At 33.8% G+C, this 24,251-nt stretch overlaps 1 protein-coding gene across 1 annotated transcript; it reads right to left on the bottom strand.

The window, feature by feature from the left end:
• Nucleotides 1-4,471: 4,471 nt before the first annotated feature.
• Nucleotides 4,472-22,845, bottom strand: LOC131644511 (myosin-6-like). The gene is made up of 39 exons (XM_058915031.1): nt 22,481-22,845; nt 20,151-20,279; nt 19,690-19,833; nt 19,444-19,589; nt 19,167-19,326; nt 18,952-19,010; nt 18,686-18,845; nt 17,868-18,017; nt 17,629-17,765; nt 17,383-17,529; nt 17,167-17,268; nt 16,593-16,650; nt 16,101-16,202; nt 15,810-15,847; nt 15,530-15,656; nt 15,218-15,388; nt 14,994-15,125; nt 14,771-14,880; nt 14,623-14,683; nt 14,044-14,221; nt 13,741-13,946; nt 13,457-13,576; nt 12,795-12,893; nt 12,319-12,531; nt 12,073-12,212; nt 11,795-11,909; nt 11,666-11,710; nt 11,489-11,572; nt 11,228-11,398; nt 10,493-10,648; nt 10,227-10,412; nt 7,697-7,822; nt 7,510-7,580; nt 7,308-7,407; nt 7,087-7,143; nt 6,550-6,606; nt 6,096-6,176; nt 5,088-5,170; nt 4,472-4,975 (listed from the first exon to the last, which is right to left on the bottom strand). The coding sequence occupies exons 1-39, from the start codon at nt 22,481-22,483 to the stop codon at nt 4,861-4,863; spliced, it is 4,539 nt and encodes a 1,512-aa protein (XP_058771014.1). The 5' UTR covers nt 22,484-22,845; the 3' UTR covers nt 4,472-4,860.
• Between the last annotated feature and the right edge of the window lie 1,406 nt (nt 22,846-24,251).

Genomic DNA, 24,251 nt, shown 5'->3' with positions numbered 1-24,251 from the left:
AGGAAGACACCTGAGACAACAGACTCCTTAGTGCAGATAATGATCCTTCAGTCGGCTCATTCATTTGGACTTGGACTCGGACACGGTCCATTCCCAGTAGTCACTCCTTGCTGCGCGGCTCTCTCGCGCCGAATCAATGTTTTTTGTGTCTGCCTCCCTTGTCTAAGTCGTGCAGTCGATACCTGATTATATGTCATTTTCCTGAAAACAAAATTCCGTAAGAGTATGAAGAAAACAAAATTGAAACTTTAAAAAAAAAAACTCGGACCAAATTTCGGAAGTGCATATCCGAAACTGGTCAGAGGTGATTTTGGAAATGCACTTCTGAAATTACATGCGAACAGCCATTTTTGGTTGAGTTCCATTTCTTTCCCTAACTCAACCAAAATCCCATTTTTTGCATCTAAATAGTATCATTTAACTACAACATCATTCAACCTATAGTAATATCCTAATTTCTAACAACAAAATCAATATTTTGAATCTATAGTTGGAGATTGTTGAAACTTACGCTTTATTGAAGCTTTTAATGTAAAGATAATGGAGCTTTGACACTTGAATGGAAGTTGAGTTGAAGTTGTGGGCTATGAAATGCGTCCTTTTCTACACTTGAAAATGAGTTTGAAGTTGAATTTTGAGTATTCTGAAAACTGAAGGGGTGGCTATTTGCGTTTGTTGATAAATCCCAAAATATTTCGGAGATGCATATCCGAAGACACCATTTTTTAAAAATAAAAGTTTCTTCGAATAGGCATCTCTGAAAACACCCCTTATAATTAAAATAGGTGTCTTCAGATATGCACATCCTAAATATATGGGTATTTTGGAAATTTTACCGCGGGTCTATGAGTATGTATATGGGTGCAATGAGAAATTCTCGAGATAAACATAAAAAAAACAAAAGGATTCTAAAACAAGTATACACCCAAACCCAAACACCAAGGTGAAGGGCCAATTTGATGTTTTCAATAAATGAGAATCTTATGCGTGGTAGGTACCTGGCAAGATTCCAAAGAGAATGTTCATCTTTAATTTATATATAATTGACATCATTTCAAAGGCCAATTTATTTAAAATCATTTTTAATTAAAATCATTTTAAGAAAATAAATTAAAAAGAAAACAAATTAAAAAAATTAAATGGGAGAAAATACTCACACACTGTAATACCCCAAATCTACCCCGCAATTTAACAAAAAATCAGAGTGCAAAATCTCAAAGTCAACAACAAACTTGAGGCATCACATATTCAACTCAACAAAATCTCATGCAAGCTCATTAATAACGATACGTAACACAATCAACGGAGGAGTCATAATCCATTAGTCATTCAAAATCAAAACAAATTTTAAACATCGCAGCGGAATTCACAAAAATTATAAACTTCAAGTTATAACATTTGTAGAAACATACCAACAACTAAACAACATGTCTCCATAAACGATAACAAAATCCAATCAATTATAACGACATAAAACAATCAAACGTCAAATCCCCCAAGTGCTACGTATCAGACCAATAGACACCGACTCGAGCTACAAGGTAAACGGCTAATCCACGTTGTTACCTGCACGTTACCAACAAAGGGTAAAATTCAAATAGAAGGGGTGAAATATCAAACAGTATAAAGGAACGTGTGATAATTTTCATAGCAAGGAAAAGATCATACATCGTTCGCCACTTCTCATCACAAAACAACTTTTACACGGCAACAATGTTATTAACCAATTACGACAACATAATCTAATTCACAAGTATGTTAACAACACGTCACAACAAACATCTCATTATCTCAACAATTCAAATGCAATTCATATGAAATTCGTATGCGAGTCAACTAATGCAAATGCATGTGGTACCATTTGCAGTAAAACTCCCATCGTCTTAAAAGTAGCCACTTGGGCACGTCGTCACTTTTTCATTATAAGGCCATCGTCGCTTTTTTCCATTTACAGGCCATCGTCTCTTTATGCAAGGGATGTGACTCAATGATGCAACATCCACACACAAACACAACATTCACAACACGTCTCAACAACTAAACATCATCAATTCAATATTTAAATTCAAAGACAAGAACACAATCATCACTATTCATAGTAATGCATCACTTCGCAATCGCGTCGCTATGTCATATCACTATACAACAATCTATCACTTCACAAAATCAAACACCATATCAAACGATACATTTCAAGAAAAACTTTCAAAAAGGTTTCCAAAGTTTTTAAATCATTTTCATTAGGTAGACATTGATTAAAGCTTCACGGAGGTTCAAACGGCACTTAAAAAGGAGTTACAGATCAAAAGATACATCAAATAGAAGTTTCAAAAAGTTTTCAACAGCAAGGTTCGCTTAGCGGCTTCAAGCGCGCTTCTCAGAACTAAATCCAGAATCTTTCAATTTTCACGTCTCCGCTTAGCGAGCTCGCGAATTTTCAATTTTTGTTCCCTGGTTTCGCTTAGCAGACGTGCGATTTTGCAGAAAAACAATTGCAATAACAGACCTGCCAAATCACTATTCCACTAACCAAAACCATTCTAAATCAACAATTTAAGGCACATACAATCAATATCTAACATGATTCATTAACAGTCTTCATTAAAACATGATTTCAAGCACAATTTCATGAAAATCCAACATAAACCCTAAGATTCTACAACATACAACCAAGGCTACTGCTCATACAATCAAAACCCCCCATAAGCATCATCATACAATCCCTTATCATGAAAGAATCCAACCCTTACCTTGGGTTTGTATTGAAGACAACTCTAATCTTCAATCTTGGGGTTGACCTAGCTTTCTCCTCTTTTCTTCTCTCTTTCTCTTCTTTCCCCAAATGAATTCTAATTCTATTCTCTAAACTCCCTTGTTTTGTTAAACTCTTACTAACTTCTCATATTGCTAATGGGCTCTAACTAGCACCTCTCAATTACTAATTCTATCTTAGGCCCAATAACTAATAGACTTATTAACTCATGATATTTACTAATAATTCCCAATAAAATAACACAAAACCAATTAATCACATAATTAGCACATAATTACCTATTAATTCACATAGCACACAATAACATAAATAATTAAAATAAAACGGTCGTTACACACACCATCTTGTACATGAAAATAATGGTACCAAGTGATTCTAACTACCTATAATCTCTTAAATGGTTATAGGTAGTTTAGTGACAGGTCAAGTGACAGGTCACCATTTAAAACAAGGATATGTAAAAGGGGATGAGATTTTTTTGGAGACTTTCAATCCGTGGTCAAACATGTTACCATTAGAACATTACTCATCATTGCTCTCTCCAAATCCTAGCTCATTCATCAACTGGATGTCCATAATATTTTTTTACGTTGTGATCTTCATGGGACTGTTTACATGCATCATTCATTGGGTTTTTGCGACTCTCATCATCCAGATTATGTTTGTTGTTTGAAAAAGTCACTTTATAGTCTCAAGCAAGCGCCCAGAGCATAGTACCAAAGCTTTGTTGACTATGTAGCCACCATTGATTTCTGATATATCACGCCAGACGACTCTCTCTTTATATATCAGAAAAATTCTAACAAGGCATACATTCTTTTTATGTGGACAACATCATCCTTATTACCTATACTCATGTCATTCGCAACTCAACTATGTCACTCTTAGCATCTGAGTTTGCGATGAAAGACTTGGGCCCCCTGCGTTACTTTATGGGTATTGTTGTCTCTCATCACCTTGGTGGCATCTTTCTGAGTCAAAGCATCTATGCATCAGAAGATCATCGAACGTGCTAGCATGGCATCCTGCAAACCGTCAGCCACCCTTTTGATACCAAGCAAAAAATCAACACCTCCCCTGGAAGGCTGGAACACCTTATGAGGATTCCTCCCTATATCGAAGTCTTGAAGGGACTTTACATTACCTCATGTTCACTATATCAGACATCTTAAGTGGTTCAACAAATTTGTCACCAAGCACAAAACACATGTTTACTCTCAAACACATTCTGCATTATGTTCAAGATACCATACACTTTGAATTGCATTTATCACCATCCCTCATTACAAAGTTTATCTCCTACACAGAAGCGGATTAGAGTGAATGTCCTGACACCAGACACTTCACATCTGGGTACTGTGTTTTTTCGTTGACAATCTTATCTCTTGGTCTTCTAAAAGGTAGCATACCCTCTCTCGTTCTAGTGTTCAAGTAGAATTGAGGTGATAAAATAAAATATTATTGTTATTAGTCATAATTATTTTGTCCCTGTACTTATGTTGTATCATAATTAGAAAGTAGACAAAATAAAATTATGTTGTATCATAACTAGACAGTAAACAAAATAATGTATATATATTCTATTCACATGAATGAAAAAAAAAACGAAACATTCCATTATCTTACATGAAACTATTTGCCGATGATGCATATAATAGCTCAGTACCAAAAGAAAACAGAAGCAAAAGAAAGCTTGAGTTCAGACTCCAGAATTGAACAAGCTATTGATTATGTATCAATGTTCATTCTAATCAATTTACACAGTAATACAAAAAGTGGAAAGTGAGCTCAGACCGCAAACTTAGCTTCACTTTTTAATCATTATATTATCACTACCCCCATCTTTCAAATGAAATTTTACAATTGAATGTCAAGAAAAGAATGAAAAAATAACTTTACACCATGGCCATGACGATGCAGGGTAGGGACATGAAAAACAAGATGCATCATGACGGTGAAACCAAAACAAAAATATGTAGAAAGAAAAAAGAATGAAAACAGAATTGTATATACAAGGACCAACAACTGATTCTGCTGCTTTCCTTAAAGACTATGATAAATGTATACTGCTAAGCTTCCTTTGCCGCCTACTCGTTCAAAAATTGGAAGGCGGGATTCTCAAGAAGCTCATCTGCTGGTTTCATCTCAGAAAAATCTCTCTCTTGCAGTGATGTAGAGAGGTCATCGACTGAGAATGGGATGCTGTAGTAACAAGTAAAAGTCAGGTAGGAAACATGTAAACAATTTGAATAGTATCTTCTTTTGTTCAAACAATATCAATTAAATAAAAATCACAATCAAACAGCACTCTCACCTGGAAGTGTCGTCCAACAAGAAAGAATCACTCTGAGCATTGTTTGAATCCTCAGCCATAAGTACTTTCATGCTTGCAAGGACCTGAATGGTTTCAGTATGTTAAAAGCCTGCTGATATTGGAGCAGTGTTTTAAAAACCGGACCGGACCGGCCGGTCGGACCGGTCGAACCGGGAACCGGCCAGGTAACCGGTCTGGTTCAATAGTCAGATCGGGTATGCCATCAAACCGGTGAAAATCGGTAAAAACCGGAAAAACCGGGAAAACCGGCGGTTTAATTGCTTTTTTTTAATTTTTTTTTAAAACTTTTTTTAAACTTTTTTTTTAATTTTTTTTTTTAACTTTTTTTTTAACATTTCTTTTTAACTTTTTTTTTAACTTTTTTTTAATATATTTAGTAGCGTATTACTTAAATAGCTTTCTCACATAGTTTTTTTTCGTTAGTGACAAATTAAAAACTTTATTGTCTATTTGTTATCTTTGCTAATAAATTTTCTTAAATAGCATAAACATATTGAATTTTATTTGATTTTCTTTTTAGGATGATCCTATTTTGAATTAAATTTGGTACATATTGGAGTTATTTTGTTATAAACTATTCAATTAGATTATGTTGTAATTAGACTTTGTTTAGATTATGTTGTAATTAGACTTTGTTTGCAATTAGACTTTGTAATTTTTTACTATTTTGTTATGTGTGATACCTTTGTTTAAAATTTGAATTTAAGTTATGAAATTGTGAATTTATGATATGATATTTTTAAAAAATTTAAAAGCTAGTTATATTTTTTTAGAGACTGAATCATCCGGTTCGACCGGTTTTATACCTATATAATGACAGGTCTATTCAACCGAATTATCCGGTTTAATCCGGTTTGATCGTGCGGTTCGACCAGTGACCCAGTGGTCCGACCGATAAACCAGTGACCCAGTACCCTCACCGGTTCGATGACCGGTCCGGTTTTTAAAACACTGTATTGGAGATTATAATGGAAAATAAGAACTTACATCTGAAGATACGCTTCGAGTGTTGTAGTTAGCATCCCAATAAAGTGTACATATTCTGTACAACTGCTGGACACTCATGATCTGATGCAGAAAAGTTTTGGGAATAAGAGTCGTGTGAAAGAAAGATATAGATTTGTAAATGCAGAGCATGAGTGCAAAGAGCAAGAAATTATGCATTTGTTATAATGCAAATATTGGTTTCCTTGATCTACTTTCAATTCATCTTGAGGACTAAATGCAGAAATAAATTTGAATTTCAGTCTTAACAGTAGCCTCATGCAATCCCAGGTTTAATGTGATAAACAATCTAGACAAACACCTTGATTGTTACTTAAAGAAAGACACTAAACCATCATGTTTCCTTAGCAACAGGTAAAAAAAATAAAAAATTATCAAATCAAATCAAACACATTTCAAGAGCTCATCACACAAATCATCAGATGAATATACTTACAGGGCATAAATCGTTGATGATTTCATCATAGGAAATCCTATATTTCTGATGAATAACCTGTTAAAAATGACGGTAATTAAGATGTAATTAAGACATTGAATTTGATCACATCATATAAAAAGTTATTTTGAAAACAGAATAAATCTTCATAAGTTGTACCCAAACCCAACCTCACAAGGCAGATTTATAAAATTGAGTTAAGCTCAACCCAAATTCTAAATGAAAGCTTAATCACTGATAGCCAAAATATGATCAAACAGATCTTACGGAAAATTGTTTGAGCATGATCTTTTTCCTAAAACCATTAAGAGATTCATTCTAACGGTTAAAAAAACTTAAGTGAAGTACAGCGCAAAGCCACATGGATATTTAGACAGGATTTCTCCTATGATAAAACCTAATTGTGAAATTTTCAGATTTTAATTAATTACAATAAGTGGAAGCATAACATAATGCATAGTAAGCCACATTAATTATCAATATTTTGAAACATCAGTAAGAAAAATGGTGCCATACTATGAAACAGGAAACACTTACCAAGAATCCAACCGCCTGTCTTATGTGCTTGAGCTCATCCCAAGATGTTCCAGCATACTGCAAGTGCATACCCAAGGCAATTTGGTTAGACTTTCCGAAAACACATCCACCCACTCAAAAGCCAAACAGAGTAGCCGTAAGTGATGACCTTATCAGCCTAAGTGATATATGCAATAACTCAAAACCTGTCTAACACAATACAGTCAACAAAAAATGAATACCTCCTCCTTTGCTTGGCAGCACCACAGCTCCAATTCTGCTAAACCAGCTTTCACATATTCTCCATTGCTGAATGTGCAACAATCACGCCGCAGAAGAAGACTAGCGATCATTTATTAAAAATATAATGTTAGACGTTAGGATAAAAACACCATGACAACCAAAAAAAATTATGTCAAAGCATGCATGTAGAAAACTACTTACCTATTGAAGAATTGAACATTAATATATGAAAATGTTTGAGAGAAGATCTTTTGGATTAGGACAGGAGGCACCTGAAACCGAAAACAATATGTCAGGTATAAGTAATTTTTATAAATAGCATAAACGGGCAAAAAAAAGTAATTACACATTATTCAGAATGTTAATAAGCCATGACATAGTTTCTTACAAAGTTCTCTTTCATAGTACAGAGAAAGGTGTTGAGGGATTCAATAATACTCTGCCAATGACCCATGGGAGAATCTTTACTAAATGATCGACCAGATCTTAAGACTCCCTTCGATGTTCTTGGGGCCTATACACAACAATACGAATTGCATGAATAATAGTATTAAAAAAAATATAGGATAAAAACTTAATTCAAAACACCAAATTTTAGAACAAGATGTCCCAAAACATAGAAGACAATTACAAGAAGAAAATGTAACCCAGCCGGAAACAATGAAAAACTGGAAGAACACACCTACCCAACACACATATGGACTAGGGACCTAACAACTCTGCATACAAGATAATTCTACCACTAATTGCTATTCAATTCAGAAAACCCCAGGCATCATATGGTATTAGTGTACCACAAAGAAACCCAACATCTGAAACCTGTTCCCATTGCACTTAACCAACTACAGGGTTTAAGCTTTTACCAACTCTAGAATCTCACGACCATCCAGAAAAAAATACAGGATCCCAGACAACCTATTAAAAACCTATGTGACTAGAAACACGGCAAAGGACCAGAATTCTTTTAGAAATTTCTAGAAACAAGAAAGTATCTCTAAAAGGAAGAGAGCATAAATAGACAAGATATGAGAATGATGCGGAATATAATAAGATGTTTAGAGTCCTGCATCACACAATATATCACCAGAACATATGTTTATAAGTAGGATAATTCTCACCTTATAAGTCGGTTTTGTAGGATTGAGTTAAGTTCAACCATAAATCTAAAATGGTATCAGAGTCTATCCAAAATTCATTGGGCCACTTACTATTAAGTTTCCACTATCGGCCCATCCACCATTTATATGCATGCACCAAGTACACGCAAGTCCCACAATGAAAAGGCTAAGATTTTGTAGGGTTGGTTTAAACCCAACCACAATTCTACAATGATATCAGAGTCTTTCTTCGTTGGGCCACCTGCTATCAAGTTTCCGCTATTGGATCACTCGTCATTTATATCCACGCAGCAAGCCCAATAGTGTTGGGTGTGTTAAAGAGCCTCGCATTAAAAAGCATACGGCTTTGTATAATTGAATTAGGCCAAACTACAATTCTAAGATGGTATCAGAGTCTATCCTCATTGAGCCACCTACTATCACGTTTCCGCTATCGAGCTATCCACCATTTATATCCACGCATTAGACGTGAGGGGGTGTATTGGAAGATTCCTAAGTCATACATTGGTTACAGATAGGGCTTAGAAATAGATTATATAGAGTAACATTCCTCACCTTACAAGTCATTTTTGTAGGGATGAGTTTTGCCCAACCCAAATTCTAAAATGGGATATCAGAGATCGATTCAAGATTCGTTGCACATGAGGAGAATCCCACGTTGAAAACTGGTTTGAACATTCATTTTAAGTTCTTGGAAAAATATTGATGGTCCTTCTTCAAGTGAATAAAGTTTTTAGTATTGATCCATGTGGACTTTCTCTCCTTTTTCTTCAAAAAGTTAAGATTTTCAGAAGTGGACCATGAATTTTAAGGGAAAATCCAGTATTCAAACCGGTTATTTTGTTTTTGACTCTGATGAAGTTTATTACTCTTATGAGAACAAAAGATAACGTTTCAAGAAAAGTAACTTAACCTCTTAGTTTTACAACAACTATGATAATCTCTTGGATCACATAAACCGTGTAACAAACTCTTAATTTTTCCGCCCCGCCCTTTTCATTTGCAAGCGCGGGAATTAACATAATTTTTTGCAATTTTTAGGCTTTAGAGGTGCCCAATGCACACGGGTCTGCCCCGCCCTCATTTTTTTTTTTTTTTGCAGAGTGGGCCAAAATTATAGACCCAAACCCTCAACTATGAAGTTTATTACTCTTATGAGAACAAAAGATAACGTTTCAAGAAAAGTAACTTAACCTCTTAGTTTTACAACAACTATGATAATCTCTTGGATCACATAAACCGTGTAACAAACTCTTAATTTTTCCGCCCCGCCCTTTTCATTTGCAAGCGCGGGAATTAACATAATTTTTTGCAATTTTCAGGCTTTAGAGGTGCCCAATGCACACGGGTCTGCCCCGCCCTCATTTTTTTTTTGCAGAGTGGGCCAAAATTATAGACCCAAACCCTCAACTATGAAGTTTATTACTCTTATGAGAACAAAAGATAACGTTTCAAGAAAAGTAACTTAACCTCTTAGTTTTACAACTATGATAATCTCTTGGATCACATAAACCGTGTAACAAACTCTTAATTTTTCCGCCCCGCCCTTTTCATTTGCAAGCGCGGGAATTAACATAATTTTTTGCAATTTTTAGGCTTTAGAGGTGCCCAATGCACACGGGTCTGCCCCGCTCTCTTTTTTTTTTTTTTTTGCAGAGTGGGCCAAAATTATAGACCCAAACCCTCAACTATGGCCGCTCCGCCCAGTTTTTTATGGGGTGGGCATGCTTGTTTGCCACCCCTACATTCAACTATACTCATCCCATTCAAACTCAGTTAAACAATTGTATTCAGAATTACCTGGATACATAATGAAGTAAATGATGTCAACTCTTTCTTCAAGTTGTCCCGCAAGATACCATATATTTTCTCCACATAGGCAGTGAGCTGTTGCTTGAAAAGCAAAGCAGGATACTTTGCCTCTACTTTGCGTACAACCTCCAAGGGGGCAGGAAGGTTGGCAGAAGAAGGAGATGATCGAAAACCCTGCAATTCAGGCTCAAATAAATATGAAATCTTTTAAGCGTGAAAAGTAGAATAGACTACAAACATTGTAAAATTATTACCATAGTCATTCTTCCAAAGAGGGATGTTGGATTTGGTGGTTTTCTTACTGGGGTTGCATCAGTTGAACCACCTGACTTTAAACTTTGTTGGAGCAGAAACAATAGTGCAGACGTATTTGACAGCCAATAGGCCATAAGGTCATTGTCATCTTGGTACTGGAAAGTGAGCAACGAAGAAAAAGGTTATATGAGATAAGGGATCCATTACTTAATTTTACAATACAACAAAAAATACCATAATTATAGAATAACTGAAAATTAGAATCATATCATTTAAGAACCCACAAATGACAATAGCTTACAACAAATGTTATAATTCATAAACTCTTGGAAAAAACTGCTGGAGGGTAACTTAACAGTCGAACCATAAAATTACCAAACGCAACATTTACACTTGCATTCATTAAATTTTAACATGTAATTTGAATTAGTAAACAAATCAACACAATAGATAGAGCTTAACACAAACAGACACACAACCTAACTTAATACAACAATTATAAACAGATAATGAACACTAGATTCCACAAGACTACATATTCGTTATTTTAGAATCTACTAAATAGGAATTTCCATAATTGGTTCAATGATGACATGGACAAAAACAACTGATCACTTAACCATTTAGTTATACAGGTTCTAATACAATTTCAAGGATTAATTTCCCTAGAAGTTCAAGTTATTAGGTGAAAGTTCAAAATATTATAATTTTATATCTCTAAATAAAAAAGTTACCTCAATTGCAGAACCAATCATCTGGATAAGGCGATCAAATACACTTGTTCTTTCAGCTTCAAATGATTTCCAGTGGAGAAGACATTTGTAAATGGTGAAAGCGGCAACAGGCTTTCCATGTTGGAATCCAATATTTTTCATAACACAATTTACAAGGGAATCAACATTTTCCTATATTTGAAATGAGAGTTAAGAAGGTTAACATAATAGCATATTAGCATATAGAACTGACATAGTAAATGTCTAATTTTTAGCACGCACATGTTGACGTTCAATGTAGGATCTCCTTAATCTGCTATCAGATTCTGTACCGAATTGTTTCACAGGTGTGACTACTGGTGTTTCCTGCAAAGACAACACATTTTAGAACCCACTCAATAAAAAACTGGCATGTTATACATAAAGAATGTAGATAAGAGAAGAAAGTAATGTACTTACAGCAGCTTTCTGATCTTCTACCACATGGTGACCATTTTCCAACTTCTGCAGATAAAAATCAATAGCCCAAAAGATTCAGCTTTGCATACCGAGAATACGGAAATTTATACTAAAGCAAGCAGAACTTACCTCATATGCATGGGTAGAAAGGTGCTCTGACATTGTTTTCACAGATGAGTTAAGCAGAGACTGTTTCCGAAGAACCTGGTTTTCGGATTCCATATCTAAGAATATGTCTTCAAGCCTACCAATATTATTTAAGTAAAAAAGGTCATGATTGTACACTTCTTTTAATTTAATGGTCAACAAATGGTTACTACTTCAAAGACTTAAGTCAAGAAATATTTTAAATGATAAAAAATTTATATGTACGAGATACCAAGGAAGCATTAATCACAAATCAAAACCTTTGCATAGAAGTTTTCAATTGGATTATTTTTGATTCAGCATCCAAAGCTTGCTTCAACCTTTCTTCACTGATTTTATTGGTCTCTTCATACCTTTTCTCTGTTTCGTCAATTTTTTTTTCCAGTGAACTCACCAAGGTCTGCAATAGACTCCAGGAAGTGCAAGATTAATGGTGCGAAAATTCAAAGTATAAAAACTACTCTGTTTTAGAGCAGAGCAGAGATCAACACTCATAATCAGCTCACCTTGAGTTTCTCATTTTCACTAGTTAGCTTCTCCAACAAAGGATGGTCAACAACAGGAACCTCCTGTATGACAGACACTCTCTCTGCTTCTCTTTTTGTAGTCTCACGCTCCTTTTGAAGCAATGACTTCGTTTCTTTAAACTGAAGTTGCATCTCGTGTAAAGCAGATTGTAATTTTTCATTTTCTTGTCTTTTTGCTTCTTCCATGTCAACCTACATTTGTTCAGAGATTTAAGAAGCTTTGCAAGGGAAGATAGTTGAAAGTGTTTGTGGCTAAAAAAAAGGTTAATATGTACAAGTCAAGTTTACTCAACCAATTAAAGTTTCCAGATAAGTATTGTCTAGAGCCAACAAATCTTGTTACAATAAAATAACTTAAATCGATTGATGTGCTTAACATAGATCAGGAAAACTTCCAGTTTGTACAATAGAACAACTACAGTAGGGAGTTCACACTGAAAATAATAGATATCTACCCTGCGGCGTTTTTCCAACGTCAACCTCAAAGTAAGGTCTTCCACTTGCTTTTCAAGTTTATTTTTGGCAGCTTGGAGAGCTCCAGTTTCTCTTGCAGCCTGATATAAATAAAAGTTTCAATCACTGAATAACAAATTAAATATGTGGATAGATAGCAATTGTAAGTTAACAAGAGCTCTAAAACAAATGCCCTTTCCAACCGACAAAATCACATAGTCCTTTAATCCTAATAAAATGCATAAATAATTAACTCTATTAATATAAGGTTCAATAACCACAAATAGTTGTACTCCAAATATACTTTTTCATAAGCAATGCTACACTCAAGTAAGCAAGCAGTGCACAGCTGATATTGCAGGGTTATGCAATCTTGTGCAAATCTTTCTTATAGACCCTAGATCATAAAAGATAAGGAAAAAAAGGTCTAGTCACAGTGAAGTATATATGGAAAGACAAGGAAAAGAACAATATTTAAGTTAAAGAATAGGCATCTAAGCTTTGTACATTTTTCCTTCTATCAATGTACAAAAGTGAACTCGCTTTAATAACTACTATCTTGACTCCTATCAGGAATATCTATATACTTAGTAAAATATTTAAAATGTTTAAAACAGTTCATTGCTGGATTAAAAAAGTTTTCGTCAGGGGAGGAGGTAGTTACCATCTTGAGATTTCGTAGTTCTCGCCGAGCGACTTTTCCTCTCCATGCACATTGGGTGGCAATTGCCGCTTTCTTTAAGTTCATATAATGGTGTTGTGCCAAGTATTTCCGGCAGTGGCTCTGCAATACATAGTCACATATACAAACTAAAATAAATAAAAATTATAAAATTAAACCCAAGCTTAGAAACAATGGTTGTGTAGGATGTATGGATATTTGGCAACGACTATAAAATACATACTTTAAAATGTTCTACGATGATGAATTTTTAAAATGTTCTCTACCTGAATGACAATAGCTGCAGTGGTCTGCTTCCTAAAGCGCAGCTCACAACGAGCAGCCATCCCTCGCATACCAGTTTGAATAGAAATAGCCGAGCTGTAAAATTCTTTGTATTCCTTCCTAGCAATGTGCATGCGGAAATACCTCTGAATGATCAGACTAGAAGCCTCCTGCCGCAATCCCTCGTATACTTTCCGAGCAAGTTGTCCTGTAAACAGCGTATAAAAGAACATGTGAGTCTTCTCATGTTTAAGCTTGGCCAAATAGAACTAATAGAATAATATTTCAAGAAACGTAGCAGATACCTCTGCATGCAGCTTGTATCTGTACAGCAGATAAGCGAATCAAGACAAAACTTCGGCGGGCCAAATAGGAACGAACTTTCCTCTGAATAACGTTTGCTGACTTTCCTAAGATCTCACTTCGACGAGTATCTAGTTCGGCCATTTGACCAGATCTAAGAAACACTTTGGTTTTACCAATCTGCAGCAACAAAGAGAACCCTTAAAATAATTTACAAGACAGAATATATCTGCAGTTACCTGATGGCCATTTAGAGTTTTCATAAACACACTTAACAAAGATATAGACATCAGATAGTTCTCATTTCTAAACCTAAACTATGCTGTCAACATTTGTGGTCCTGCAATGGTCGTGATTCATGAAACTAAAGCTTGGAGAGTTTAATCATTTACAACAAGTCCATGAAGATTTCTGAATAAAACATAGCAATGTTCTAATTCAAGTGATACTCAGTTAGTTTGATAGAAAAGTGTTGCACCCATTTCAAAAACAAACCATATCCTAAACTCCACTGATAAAAGTCAAACAAAATAATAAATCTCTCAAAGAATAAAGTCAGTGGACCACATGGAAATTGTTACCTGATATCCTTTAAGTCCAACCTTGTCCAAAATCCTCTTGCAAGAAGTGACCTCATCAGAACTAAATTTAAAGCACAAAATAAATCAAGATTTTTAAAATAATAAAGCTAACAGCCTGACAAGGAAGGAAGATTAACAACTTATTTACCTACGATCCAAAGCTTCAGGTGCAAGAAGCCCGAATCGATCCACGAACTCATCAAATGTTTTTCTGGTGGGAAAGCCAGCGCAGCTTATCCTGATTGCCTCCATGACACCCTACAAGCAGACATACTATGTAATAAGCACAAACTCACAAGCTACAATTTAAACTGCAATTATCACTATAACTATATGATCCAGAACTATGACAAAAGTGCAAGCAAACTTACTCCACAGCGCAGTTGCTGCAAAACATTTTTGTGCTCAAAAATTGCTGGCTTGAGAAGATTATTGGGTTTAACACAGCGAATGTAGTGTGGCTCAGTGGAACTAAGAATTTCAAGTAGAGCTTGTAATTGTTGCTGCAGGACAAATGAACAAGGATATCAAAAGCGCATAAGGATGAAAACCAAATCATAATTTTGTAAAAAAGAAAGAGGGAAAAATCACCAACCTTAAACCGGGAACCTATTGAAGAAAATTTTGATTTATTGGACGATTCCTCGGGTGAGGGGAGAAATAAACCCGATACAAACGGACATGTGGAAGCATACAAAAGTGCCTGATGTTCTGCAACAACATAATCTTTGTTCTTGTCCAGGAATAACTCAGTTTGATAAGTGACCTAAAATTTCCAAATGTTAGGCATGAGTTGATCAGTAGAAACAAATCATATTTTGCATTCTGCTGTTATATTCAATCAAGTAACTAACCTATTTATTATAATTATATATCTGAAAATATTTAAAAACTACTGTCAACTTACATCACCAGCATAATGGCAAATTGTGAAGTCACTGCGGGACAATTTGGGCTTGCTAAACCTTTTATGGTTTTTGAACGTCTGGTACAGCTTTTGTGCAAAAGTTTCATTTGTTGATCTAGGAAACATACTGCAAAAAATGTACACATACACTATCTAAGCATCAACAAAAATAGTTAAAATTTATAGAAGAATAAAATGAACAGAGTAAGACAGAGATACAGAGATATTAATATCCACAATACCAATACTAATTCAAAGGAACAGTACAGGGTATACGTACCAAGCTTCATCAAGAAGAGCAATAATGCCTCCAGGTTTCTGAAAAATGAATATATAAAACAAAAAAATTGATAAATCCACTAACGTATGCCATTGCATAAACGCAATTATGTTATCAGCCTTTAAAGAATAATGGCAAAATCATTTAAAATGTCTTGACGGAATAATGGCCAAATTTTACAACCATCACCCTCCACATTTAAAGCATACAACAGAAATGAACATCTTACACGAAAGTATGCTAAAAGAGACAGGCAATTAACATAATAGTTACGGTGATAGAAGGAAAAACCTTTTCAATGAGATCCAAAATATCTTGATTGTCAACAAATTCAATGTAACTCCAATCAATCTCCTCTTTCTTGTATTCTTCTTGCTCCATTTTAAAAACATGCTGCAGAATATAATTCAAACATCGCAAGAACACAAGTCAACAAGAAGAAATAAGTATCCTTGTTAGAATTGAATAAAATATATTATAATATCTTCATATTACACTAGAGTATCTTAACCTATCTCCTCCTAAGATTAGTTTCTTCCTGAGTTCCCTATTTATTTATGATCAGGAATCTTGTATCCCAATATATAAGGATTAGCATTCAGTATTTTGTATAAGCTACAATCAAGGTATCATCAAGTTTTTATTAACTATATTAAAAGTCCTTGTTTCTCTCCTCTTATTATATAAAACCCATGACTTCAAAAATCCTTTTGTCTCTGTTTCGAGTATACAAACTTGAGATGCCAACAATTATCAACAATAAAACCTATCTCACAAACAAACCTGATTAAAATGTTGCTGGAGCTTTTCATTTGTCAAATTAATACAGAATTGCTCAAAACTGCAATGTACACAGAACAACTAGATATCAAATTCGAAACAAAATCTACAGCACTACCACTATTTATTGGGGACCTAGACTATCAATAGTAATTGATGGCAAGGAAATAGATTTCTTTAGAATTTAGTTTAATTGACAATATCTTGGGATTTTTTTAAGAGGATAAAAGTGGAGAAATTCAAGTTGGAACGATTTTAAATACAGTGGAGTGAAATCATAAAAGAATTCCCCTTTCCTTGTTAGGTAGCCACAATGGTAATTAATGGAGTTGAGTATAGTGGATTACAAACTTGATTTTCAATAGAACCCTTTCTTGGATACTCACTTGAAGAGATCATCCCACAATATTGGGGAAATTTCAAGTCCCACATTAAATAGAGATAAGACCTGAAATGATTTTATAAAGAGTGGCACGCCTCACCTTACAAACTAGTTTTGTAATGGTAAGTTATACTTATACCCAATATAAACCTAATACACACTAACTACATAATAAAATGTCAAGCAATAACGCACCTGTTAGTCTTGAAACTCTCAAAACCATAAATATCCAGCACGCCTATTAAGGATTTTGAGTCAGGATCTTGACCAATTGAATTATTAATTTTATCTACCAGCCTGCAAAAGATGATAAAACTTACAGACATGGAACTCGGAACAAATTGACCAATTAATCAGTAAATCAATCAAAGGCTCAAACTATAATTTTGTGCAATCTGCTCGAAGACTTACCAGTCAAACAACCTTGTGTACACAGTCTTAGCTAAAGCATCTCGGCTCAGTGAAGCAGCTTCTGGATCCAGGCATTTTACAATATTTTCATCACGGGTTACAATTACACGCTTGCAAAGAGAATCTTCGAGTGCCTTTGCATCACACCTGGATAAAAATAATAAACCAAGGATTTCACATGAAGAAGAGATGAAATATAAACCTTACTGAGAAAATAATCAATGCAAGCTTGCAATGTTTGCCTACATGAAAAGCTCAGCCGCGGTTTGGAGATGAAACTGAGATTTTTCATCTTTGGGCATAGATGAGTCCATTTCCTCTCCTTTTGAAAATTCAATGTTGCCAAGATGTAAAATGGCAGCAACCACTCGAAATATTGCTTCCTGAATGGTGATTGGGAGGCAAGACAGGAAAAAGATGAATTGAAACACAGATCATACTTTAAGAACTGCATTATGATCGTAAAAAAGCTCCCTATAAAATACCTGCTCCTCGGAACTTATTCCAACAACATCCATTGCTCTTCTTGTATCAAAATATTCTTTAGACTCATCAAGCCCTTCTATCTCATAACAATTTGTTTGATTTAGATAATGAAATGTTCTTGGATTTCCTAATTTATACTTTTGAATAACCTGCCAAAGATAAATAAAACAAAAATATCAACAAAAAGCATGTCTTTTCCCACTAAGTAGGGTCGGCTACATGAATCAAACTTCGCCATAATGTTCTATCAAAAATTATGCTTCTATCCAACTCATGTAAAATAAAACACGGAATCTAAAGAAGTTATGAATAAACTTCAAATTAAAAGTTACAACATCAAGCAGTATTATGGATAAGCGAAAAGGACACATGTTACAACAAACAACAGGTGTTTTAAATAGTATAGAAAAATGACAGAAGGAAAAGAAACCTTCTTTTGTTTTCTACCAAATCACTATGCGGGTCCATTGCCACATATCACTCTGATTGTCAGTCACTTATATTTATGATTCAATCCAGGAATCAATTTATGTATGCACAAACAATTGCTCTACATTTACATATTGATTCGTTCCAATCTTTCTGTCACATTAATTTTGATTCAGCGCAAAAGAAATTCAATTACCATCTCTTGTTTTCTACCAACCACTATATGGGTCCAATGCCACATATCACTCTGATTGTCAGTTACTTATATTTATGATTCAATTCAGGAATCAATTAATGTGTACGTAAAATTGCTCTATGTTTACATACTGATTCTTTCTAATCATTCTGTCACATTAATTTTAATTCAGCGCAAAAGAAATTCAATTACCTCTGGAGGTGCAGCACAAAGCATATAGAAACAGTGATAATTCCTCTCTGGATCCGACAACTGGCAAACACGAGATCTTTCCAACAGGTAAGTTCTGATAGCAGCTCCAGAAATTCTTCCCTTCTTGTCAAATTGAATCTCCACAAATTTACCAAAACGACTGCAAAAGTCATAAGTGACAATGAAAAAATAGTACAAATAAGACGGAAACGTAAAATTTGCACTGCACCAATATAAGGGGGGAAAAGCTTACAAAAACCCCCTACCTTGAATTATTGTTTCTAACAGTCTTTGCATTTCCAAAGGCTTCTAGAACAGGATTGGACTGGAAATAATCAGAAAAGGGGGGAAATGAGGCCAATTAAGTGGATATGACATAAGGTTTCCACAAATTTAGAAGCAGGAAAGGGTTGAAAAACAACATAATGGTATTCAAACAGCTTGCCGAAATACCAATTCTATAAAAGATTAATTCATTTACCTCCAGGACTTTCTGCTCAACAGTTCTACCTTCAGAAACAATAGCTCTCCCTCCCATGTAAGCAAGATAGCGCATAAGTAACTTTGTGCTTTCAGTTTTACCAGCTCCACTTTCACCACTAACCAATATTGACTGGCTGATTCCCTCATTGATCATAAGTCTACATCCACAATAATTTATATAGTCAAACTAGAACAACAAATAATGGAAGCTTTTTTCTACAAGGTGTATGGTCAGACTAGTAGACTGATTAATTTAATTTGCCCGGAAGATATACCTATATGCCGAGTCAGCAATAGCAAAAGGATGTGGGCTTAGCTCACCAAAGCCTGCTCCTTTATATTGTGCCATCATATGGCTATCATATAAATGAGGAAGCCTTATGAAAGGGTTCACAGCAATCAATATATTCCCAGTGTAAGTCTGGAAGCAAAATTCACCATAAGCATATGCCAAGTATAAAAACATTAAGATACAATACAGGGGAGACAATATTTAAACAGTTAGTGTATGGAATACACACATAAATTTCATTGATATCATATCTTGATCTCAGATTATCTAGAACACCAGGTTCATGCAGGTAAGCAAGCTTTGTCATATCATCCACTCCACAAGGTGGGGCTTCTGTATCTTTATGATAAACACTTGAAGCTTTAACAGCAACCTACAAATTATAAGACGAAAAAGTGGTGACCCAGATTCACAAAGTTAAAACATAAGAAAGCTCCCAGTTATGAATTGACTTCAAAAATTTATATCTAGTACTCCAAATTAACTACAGGATATTGCAAGTACTAAGCTACCCTATTTTCTTTATTCTACTCTTAAAAATTTTCTCACTAATCAAAATGTTCATGTTTAAGGTTTAAATCACTCTTAGCAAACCATTAACCTGAAATGGTAGTTTCAAAGAACATGAAAATGACTTGCTTAGAGAAATGGAGGGATTTTAATAAATAATACTATACAAAAAATTCTCACCTTCTTTCCAGAAGTGCAAAGGACTTTTATTTCTTCTCCTTTAACCTCCAAGACCTCGCCATCCATCCAAGCTACATCAAAGTCCTCCACCCAAACCTGGGAACCAACAACAGGACTGGCAGCAGTGGCCTACAATGCAGAGTGTCAGAGCTACAATAAACCAATAAGATCCATTTCCTCCCTATTAAAATGAATGCATAATCAACCAACATCTGCTTGATGTCTGTAGCAAAGAATTTAACTTTAAATAACCTAAAAGATTGGCTCAGGTTGTGCGCGATAAAAACCCACAAATTTCATGTAGTTGAAAGCATCAATAAATGACTCATAAATCATAAACTAGTCAATTGGACCCAAACCACTCTTAGTTAGTTGAGCTAAGCTGACTCAATTAAGAGGTTAAAACTATCCCAATACCGTTTTTCTATTCAGAAGTCTTAAAACCCAATACTACGCATAAGGAAAACAAAGCTTGATGCTACTTAAACTAACAGATGTAGGTTAGAAAGAACATGTTTGAAGACACAGTTGGATTTCTAGTCTTATATTGTAACTCAACTGGGCACTTCACATTTCCTATAATAAAATAGCATAATTTGAAAATTGCAACTATCAATCTCAATTGTGTAAAATAAATAATTCAAATTAAACTTTCACCTAAGGGATGAAAGGGTGGCAGAAAAAAGAATCAGAAGACAAAATCTTGTACTTAAGTCAATACTGGTAAGCAGAAAAATAATATGTTCCAAACAAACTACAATACACAGCATAGTCGAGCTTCAAAGAGAATGAGGCAAGCAACGACAGTTATAAATAAAGTAAAGACAAAATGTGCATTACTCAGTTTTGTTCCTCCCCATATGTTCCAAACAAACTACATGACACGCATTATCTACCCATTTATTGAACACATTAAATTGTCCCTTCAATGATAGTTGAACGGTATGAATTATGTTCTTTAGGACCAATTTCATGTCATTTTAAGGACTAATTCAATGGCAGGAATTGACGGTTAAGGGCCGACTTGATATACCTATAAATGGAGGACTGCCTAATGAATATATATGAGGGAGCATCAAGTGATAGGAGTAAAGATGGACCATACAACCATACATGGATGGTTAGAATTAAAATTTTTTGAATGATTAAATGACCACTTAAGCAAAGACACATGACTTTATTTCGTCATCTCATGATTAGATTTGATGGCCAATATTCACTCCTCTCACTTTCTCACAACAAAAGTATCCCCATTTGATATTTTTCGTGTGTGTTTGTGTTTGTATGCAGGCCAATATGAATGTACACTCTGTTATACTGATTTGAATTTGAACAAGACGAATCTAAAGAAAAACATGTGAAAGAATAAATGGAACTATGAGAAGACTAATTAATTACTCAATAATTTAAAATAAAAAAAAACAAATCACATAGAATATTCTGATGAAGGGAAGATTGCTACGCAATTAAGTCCACATTTAGTAACAAGCACGGTTATACATTTATAATTAAGTCCAAAATCTTTCCTCCAAAAGCCCATAAAATTCACACATACACATTATGTTACTACTATTAAGGTCAGCATCAGCATTTTCAAGGTGTCAGCCCTGACCCTTCTTGTTAAGCTTATTTAAGACAAGAATAATTGCATAACATTCCATCTTATATTTCTGATCCAAATTTCAAAAGCCAAAAAAACAGATTATTACTTGAATCATTGAAAAATTGTCTAAATCAATAGGTGGTGAATAGATAAGTAGTTATAATTATATTCAGCTCAGCAGTCCATAGTCTAAGATTCCTATTTCAAGAAACATCCCTCTAGATTTATACATAGATCAAACACATATATCATTAACAATACTGTATTAAGTATTGACCGTTGAACCAATTTCTGCACAAAAATTGCATACCTCAATTCATTCCAAAAATAAATAATTAAACTACAAATAAATATATAAAATTTAAAAATTAAAAAAAAATTATAATAATAATAATAATCATAATGATAAAAAATGTGTTTCTCCAATCAGCTCAGATACACAATCCGCCATAATCGCAATCCTACAATGTCGCTCAGTAATAACAAAGTGCACATTGATAAAATAAAAAATAAAAAACTGAAGCACTGAAATCGGAACAGTAAATCAAAATCCATCACATAAACCAATCCTCAGTAGAAAGATCGCGCAATAACAATCCATAATCCAATAAAATCAAAAATTGAAAAACAAATAAGAGTAAAATCTCGAACAAAGTGGAATTCCACAAAATAGGACTTGAATTTGACTACAAAAAAATCAAGAACAAAACGAAGAAGAAACCAATACCATTATGTGATAGATTGATCGGATCAATATAATCTGGTTCTGTTGATTCGGGATCTAGCTCCAATGGAAGCAACTACAGTTCAAAAATTGAAAGATCTTCGAAAATTCGAATGATGAAAATAGAGATATAAATGGCTATATCTATGTATATGAATGAACCGACTGAAAAAATATTGGTGTGTTTGTGTATATACGGGTGAAATTGAATGGATTTGGAAAGAAAATAAGCTTAAACCCTTTCTTCAATAACGAAATTTTTGAACAAGAGTTTAAGCTTTTGGTGTGGTTTTTCTGTCTTCGCGTTTTCTCTCCGTTTCTTTCTCTTTTTCTTTCGCCACCATTTCCGTCTTCTGGTCTAAGTTTATTTCGAGTTCTTAATAGTTTAATTAAAAATATTATTATTATTATTATTATTATTATTATTATTATTATTAACATTAATATTTTTTAAGTGAAAGTAGATTATTAATTTAATTGGTTTTTTATTTAATTAAAAAGTGCGTTCAGATTAGCATGACGACGATGTACGAAACGTGTATATTGCAAAATAAAATGTGGAATTCCCTTAGTACCCCTTCTCACCGACATGAATTACGGGAATTACTTCTTTAATTATCTATGAACAGCTTGAGATTTGGTGGTAGTGAGTTGCACTGCACCTGATCGGCACGTGGAAACTTTTTGCCTTTGAAATTGAAAGGAGGGAGAAACTCCGTTCTGTTTTCAGCTTTAACTAGTAACAAACCCGTGCGTTCGCACGGGTTCTGATACGTGACGCGCATTTATTTCAGATGTATATTTTTTAATAGAAAAATATATGGTTATAATTGAATGAATAATTCATAAAAAAATATTTTGATTAGTAACTTCATGTTCCGTTAATAATCAATATTTTGATCAATAACTTTATGTTTCCGTGTACAAATATTAATTTTATCAATAACTTCACGTCCTCGTGAACTTTAAAAAATAATTTGATATTAATCGTTAACAATCAATATTTTGATCAATAACTTCATGTCCCCGTGTACCTTAAAAAATATTTTGATCAGTAACTTCATGTCCCGTTAATAATCAATATTTTGATCAATAATTTCATATCCCATTAATAATCAATATTTTGATTAGTAACTTCATATCCTATTAATAATCAATATTTTGATCAATAACTTCATATTCTTGTGCATTTATTTCAAATGTATTTTTTTTTAATAGAAAAATATCTTATCCGTGAAAAAATAATAATTAAATATATAATTAATAAAAAATATTTTGATTTGTTAATGTCCTTTTTTTTAATAAGGCAAAATATCATAAAAAAAGAAAAGGTGAGATACAAAAAGAGGGAGGGGACATAAACTAAAAACCCTCTCAACCGGAAGAAAATCTAAAGAAGGGCAAATCAAGCCTAGTATTTACAAAGTCATCTCTTAATTTTTTTTATTTGGATAATACAAATTATATTTTTGTCTATTTTCTTTTTCTTGTATATAATACATAAATTAATATTATTTTAATCAAAACTATATAGTAATAATATTTTGAACTCATTAATGTAATAATATTTTGAATTGTATAAAATAAAAGTAGTGATAAGTCACACGCATTTTTATATTTTATTTAATGACAAACATTTTCAAATTTATTTTTTAATTTATTTTAATTGAGAATTTAATATTTTTTATATTAAAATTTATTATTATTTTATTAAAAAAATATTGTATCTTATATTAAAAATTATTTCAAACGATTTTTCTTTGATGTAAAATTA

The sequence above is a fragment of the Vicia villosa genome, linkage group LG1 (assembly GCF_029867415.1).
Source record: "Vicia villosa cultivar HV-30 ecotype Madison, WI linkage group LG1, Vvil1.0, whole genome shotgun sequence".
Taxonomy (NCBI): Eukaryota; Viridiplantae; Streptophyta; class Magnoliopsida; order Fabales; family Fabaceae; genus Vicia; species Vicia villosa.
The sequence above is the reverse complement of the archived record's forward strand: the minus strand, read 5'-3'. Positions and strand labels throughout refer to the sequence as shown.

What these genes read in the sequence shown, in the direction of transcription:
- LOC131644511 (XM_058915031.1), bottom strand. An exon ending in GAGAGTTTCAAGACTAACAG is followed by an intron (nt 16,651 to 17,166) that starts GTGCGTTATTGC and finishes TGTACATTGCAG; the next exon opens with TTTTGAGCAATTCTGTATTA. An exon ending in GCTCTTCTTGATGAAGCTTG is followed by an intron (nt 15,657 to 15,809) that starts GTACGTATACCC and finishes CATTTTTTGCAG; the next exon opens with TATGTTTCCTAGATCAACAA.